Raw genomic sequence first — 6,352 nt, 5'->3', positions numbered from 1 at the left:
GACCTGTGACGTACGTGGGTTGGTCATTATCATTGTTACTGTATTTGGAAGACCATGTGAACATCGGGTTAGTATAATTAGTATGGGTTGTGTTATTTTCGTTTGTGTGATGTGTCATCCTCTAATTCTGTTTTTCTTTCTCCCTTCCCCAGATATCACTCATTCCCCTGATTGAGCTGATTGCACCTGCTTCGTACACCTGTGGGCAGTCAGTGGAATGAGGGGATATAGTCTGGAGAATGACACACACGGGGCGCCTCATTGGAGTCACTGCCACGTCTCAGAGTGGAGTGAGGAGGTTGCCTTCTCTACTAGCTGTCGCGGTGGAAGCGATATACATTGTGGCTTTGTGTTAGTGACCACTTGGTGTGGATCGATCCTAGATTGTGGTGGTGTCCTATAACGGACACGTGGTTATCTTGTTAATTGTTTGTTTGTCTGTGTGTATACCGTGTTTGTTCTCCCCTTACCTTTTTCCCTTTGTGTGGTCTGGGTTTAAATCCCCACTGACATAACATCCCTTTTCCCTTTGGGAAAAGGCCGTGGGTTTGAAGCCCCACATACAATAAATATTATTTACTAGGGCTGCAACGATTAGTCTGAAAAATCGTCGACGAGATATTGTTGCGTCGATTAGTCATTAAAAACAATAACAATAACAATTAATAATAAGTAACTGCAATGCGCAAATGTTCATTTGTAACTGCAATGCACTACAGGAACTGCTGGGGGCAGTATAGTTTCCATTGTCTGACTGCAGTGCATTCTGGTACAAAACGGCGCAGCCTGCAGGTAAGAACTTCACTGCAGAAGAAAGAATGAACGATGGCGGAAGGGAGAGAGAAAGACAGAGGAGATGAGATGGCGGAAGGGAGAGAGAAAGACGGAGGAGATGAATTAAAAAAAGCAAGACCGAGGGCATAAAAGGTGTGGGAATTCTTTACAGATGACAAACCGAAGAAAACTGTTAAATGCCGATTATGCAAGGTGGAATTGGCATTTCACAGCAGCACCACGGCGATGCACGAACATCTAAAACGAAAGCACCCCGGAGCCACGGTGACGTCGTCGGAACATGGGTAAGTTCTAGAGTAGTTAGCCATAGTATTGTATTTTTTACGTTGGAAAACAGAACGTCTCATGGATATGGATATAATGCTTGCTATGCGAACTCTATTGCTGAGGCTTATAGAGGCTGCGCTGCTGCTGTATGTTGTAAGTAACGTTAAACAGCGCCATGCTTAGTAGTTAGTACAGGTGAGGTTACAGCGTTGCTGGCGCTGCTTCACTTTTAGTTTCGTTTGTTATGCCGACCAACCGGATACGGAAATACCTCACGTATATATCTGTAGTCACTCTGTCTGTAGTCCACAAAATAATATCCCTTAAGCGATAACTCCCTCTAGTGGGAAAACATAGATATTGCATCTCAATATTATTAATTCTAGCCTAGGTATATATAAGGCTGACTATAATTAATAAAAATAAACTGATAGTCTGATACTATAGCCTACAAATTCTGATGATAATTAATACAGCTTTCTGTTTTTTTTGTTCTCTTTCTATTGTAGGGCAAAGCAAACACGTGTGGATGAGTTTGTCCTGAAGAGAGGCTCATGCACCCCTCAAATGGCTGGAGTCTTCACAGAGAGCATCCTCACCATGCTTGTTAAAGACATGAGACCATTATCGATGGTTGAAGATGAGGGCTTTAAGCAGATGGTCACCACATTCCATTCAGGTTACACCTTACCTTCCAGAACTCATTTTACAAAGCTCATGGAGAGAAAGTATGAAGATACTTTTGCTAAGGTTAAAATTGCTCTTAAAGCAAACAAGAACAAGATTGCCCTGACAACTGATGCCTGGACCAGTGTTGCGACAGAGGCATATCTTGGCATCACCTGTCACTTTATAAGTGATGACTGGAAGCTCAATAGCTTCTGCCTCACAACCATGCCACTCGAAGAACGGCACACTGGGACCAACATTGCTACATGGATTGAGCAGGCTGTGGAAAGGTTTGAGATCCCTCCAAGCAAGCTTGTGGCGGTTGTTCATGACAATGGCGCCAATGTCCTGCTGGCTGCTGGCATCTTGGAGAAAAAACATGGATGGGTGTCCATCTGCTGCGCAGGCCACACATTACAGTTGGTGATCAATCATGCACTGAAACAGCCTCTGATTAGTAAAGCACTAGGAGCAGCGAGGTGTCTCGTCGAGCACTTTAAAAGGAGTGAACTGGCTTCAAGCAAGCTGAAAATAAAGCAGAAACAGATGGGCACCCCGGAACACAAACTGATCCAAGATGTCTCTACCAGGTGGAACAGCACCTATTACATGGTGACTCGCCTGCTGGAACAGAGATGGCCACTGACTGCGACTCTGTCTGACCCGGCAGTAACACAGAGAGGGAAACAATACCTGGACCTCAAGCCTGAGCAGTGGACCCTGCTAGATGAACTGGCCAAAGCTCTCCAAGCTTTTGAATGTGCCACTGTCTACCTGAGTGGTGAAAACTATGTGACCGTCTCCGCCCTGCCTCCTCTAGTCAGAGGGCTTCTGAAGTCCACCCACACTGCCTATGATACAGCTCCTGTGCAGGCCTTCCAGGCGGCTGCTTCAGTGGCGACCACTACACGCTGGTCAACAGAGCTTGCCATCAAAGATGATGACCCAAGCAAAACGATCATTGCATCTGCACTAGACCCACGATTCCGAAAACTAAAATTCCTGACACCAGAGGAGAGGTTCACTGTTCAGAATAAATTACAAGCTCTGGTCCTACAGTCCACTAGGAGTAGGAATGAAGAAGCTGTTGTTCAACTTGACATTAATGACAATTATGCCACAGCCTCAGCTGAGACAACTAGGTCTGTTTCAGCTCTCGATTCACTGCTTGGAAGTGAGTCAACAGACAGTGACACTGAGAGCAATGATCAGGATGCACGCACACAAGCGATCATTAACGAAGTGCTGATGTACTTCGGAGAGCAGCCCATCTCAAAGACAGAAAATCCCCTGTCTTGGTGGAAGTTGAATGAGGCAAAGTACCCAACCCTTGCATCACAAGCCAAGTCATACTTGTGCATTCCAGTTACTTCCACTCCCTCTGAGCGTCTCTTCTCAGCAGCTGGGAACATCGCCTCAAAGAAGCGGGCCAGCCTCACTCCAGAGCATGTCGATATGCTCACGTTCCTGCACTGCAATTTAAAGAAATTGTAAATGGTGTGTACTGTGTTTTCCCCTGCAGGAGATGATGATGATCAGACAGACACACACAATACATTATAATTACACACACGCACTCCTCTCACTCAGTTATCAGAGTAAGACACACACACATTGGACTTCACACATACACACTCCTCTCACTCACACACAGCGATCAGAGTAAGACACGTACTAACACCACCACCAATACCACCACTACTAACACCACCACCACTACTAACACCACCACCACCACCACTACTACTAACACCACCACTACTAACACCACCAATACCACCACTACTAAACCACCACCACTACTAACACCACCACTACTAACACCACCAATACCACCACTACTAATACCACCACCACTACTAACACCACCACTACTAACACCACCACCACTACTAACACCACCACTACTAACACCACCACCACTACTAACACCACCACTACTAACACCACCACTACTACTAACACCACCACCACTACTAACACCACCAATACCACCACTACTAACTCCACCAATACCACCACCACTACTAACATACACCACCAATACCACCACTGTCTGTCACACACATACACACACACAGACTCCTCTCACACACAGCAAACAAAAGACCTAGAAGTCTGTCTGATCTGACTCATGTCATCCCCCTCTCCCCCTACAGCTGTTCCACAACGTCAGTAGTATGTCACCCTCCTCTCCTGGTCCTGGACCAAGTTACAGCCCCATCAGCCGTGGTGCTGGGGGCAGATGCTGCTGCTAGTTATTTCTTTTTTTAATATTATTATTTTAGTAGTTATTTAAAGTACAGAGCATGTCGATATGCTCGCACTCACTGCAATTTAAAGAAATTGGTGTACTGTGTTCCCCTGCAGGAGATGATGATCATCAGACAGACAGACACACAATACATTACACAGTTACACACGCACTCCTCTCACTCACACACAGCGATCAGAGTAAGACACACACACATACTCCTCTCACTCACACACAGCGATCAGAGTAAGACACACACATACACAAATTACACAGTACAGTACACACACTCCTCTCACTCTCACACAGCGATCAGAGTAAGACACACACACATACACAATTACACACACACACGGACTCCTCTCACACCCAGCAAACAAAAGACCTAGAAGTCTGTCTGATCTGACTCATCCCCGTCTCCCCCTACAGCTGTTCCACGACGTCAGTACTCAGTAGTGTACGTCACCCTCCCCTCCTGGTCCTGGACCAAGTTACAGCCCCATCAGCCGTGGTGCTGGGGGCAGATGCTTATTATTATTTTAGTTATTTAAACTTAAAGTACAGTGCACTACACTTCCAATTTTGTATTATTTAATTTATTTATCTTGTTAAGTTGTTATGAGTGATTGCACTTGACTCAATGCACTGACTGACTGTATTGTTCTTGACTTCAACATTTCAAATACATTTCATTTAAAGTTGCAAGATCCAAATTCAAATGTTTCATGAGTCATTATTTTAATTTGCTATGGGATCATCATGTTATGATGTTGTTGTTTGGTCCTGACAAGAGTCTCAAAGTCTGGGGTGATGGTAGACAAGCAACTCTGAGGTCATGCTCAATGTCCAATCTGTTCCTCTGCTCTGTCTTCAGCTGGACCAGAGCTGAGAAGCCACTTTCACAAAGATAGGTAGTTAAAAAAAAAAAAAAAAAAAATAATAATAATATCATTTTTTTTTTTTTTTTACATTGGTTTTCGATTAGTCGACTAATCGAAAAAATAATCGGCAGATTAGTCGACTACCAAAATAGTCATTAGTTGCAGCCCTATTATTTACCATTTGAAACGTCTTCGTTTACTATCTGCCTACCCGGGACTATTTGAAAAGCATTTACTGAGAGGGTTTACTGACAATGGGTGGGTTGACAGACTTCCGTGGGTCATGCTGGGCCTCCGATCAGCCCCTAAGGAAGATCTTCAGTCCTCCTCAGCCGAACTGGTTTATGGGCAGCCATTGCGAGTCCCCGGGGATTTCATACCCAACACCACAACGCCTTGGTCTGCTGGCCAGCAACGGTCTGTTTTCCTGGACAATGCCAAGGTATTTAGGCCGGTGCCTACGTCACAGCACATTGTGCCCCAGGCTTATATTCCACCTGATCTCCATACAGCAAAGTACGTCTTTGTCCGCCATGATGCCCATCGGTCGCCACTACGGCCACCATATGAGGGGCCTTTTCGTGTTCTGGAGACAGGGGACAAGTCATTTGTAGTCGAAATAGGAGGGAAACCGGACCACATTCAGTAGACCGTCTGAAACCGGCTCATGTGGACCTGGACCGTCCGGTTCCTGTAGCTCAGCCGCCGCGGCGCGGCCGCCCTCCGGCCATCAAAACCTCAGACCACCCTCCGGGGTCTACGGGTTCCACCATGACGCAGGGTTTCCCCCTGGCCGTTAAGTCCTCAGACCACCCTCTGGTGGTAACTGGTCCCGTCGCTACACAGACTCTGGACACTCCGAAGCCGCTTCGGCAGGATTTTACGGGGTCCTCAGCGGCTCATGCTGCCAGTTTTGTGAATTCTGGGGGGCGCATGTGGGGGACAATAATGGACAATAGAATTCATATTCTGTCACCTCCATGTTCAATGTTATGCACAGGGTGTGGTTAGAGGGTATTGACGTTATGTAGTCACACGGGTTGACGTGATGACGTATTAGTTTGTATTAAGGAAGTGGGAAGTAAACATGAGACGTTACGTGTATTGCATCTAAACAACCGTCTGGCAGTCTGTTTGTTCCGCACTCCTACACTCCTGAATTATAAATTTTTTTAAGGCTTTTTTTTTTTAATCTCCCCTGAGAAGTACACAACTTCAACCTGTCAAGACTATTCCATAATTTAACTCCCAAAATCGAAAACACATTTTACATTAGTTCTTACTTTTTTACACGTTTGTATTGAATACCACTGATCCTAATTAATTTAATTTCAAACCTTTATTTTAAATAGAAAAGGTTAAGGGTTCCCTCATTCACACGATGTTGAGTATAATAAGAAATATTTTAAATACATATTTATATCAATGTCATCATGGCAGGTGAAAAAATAGCCAAGCGTACAGCGAATCAAGTTTCTCTCTCTCT

At 45.1% G+C, this 6,352-nt stretch overlaps 1 protein-coding gene across 1 annotated transcript; it reads left to right on the top strand.

Moving 5' to 3' along the window:
• Positions 1-913: 913 nt before the first annotated feature.
• On the top strand, positions 914-3,260 carry LOC311237248 (E3 SUMO-protein ligase ZBED1-like; the record flags this gene model as incomplete). Its single annotated transcript, XM_084325055.1, has 3 exons — positions 914-1,079; positions 1,572-2,750; positions 3,254-3,260. Exons 1-3 carry the CDS (start codon positions 1,021-1,023, stop codon positions 3,258-3,260), a joined length of 1,245 nt encoding a protein of 414 aa, XP_084181181.1. The 5' UTR covers positions 914-1,020.
• Between the last annotated feature and the right edge of the window lie 3,092 nt (positions 3,261-6,352).

The sequence above is a fragment of the Notolepis coatsorum genome, assembly GCF_963971535.1.
Source record: "Notolepis coatsorum genome assembly, chromosome: 11".
NCBI classification, from domain to species: Eukaryota; Metazoa; Chordata; class Actinopteri; order Aulopiformes; family Paralepididae; genus Notolepis; species Notolepis coatsorum.
This window is presented reverse-complemented; position numbering and strand designations above follow the sequence as displayed.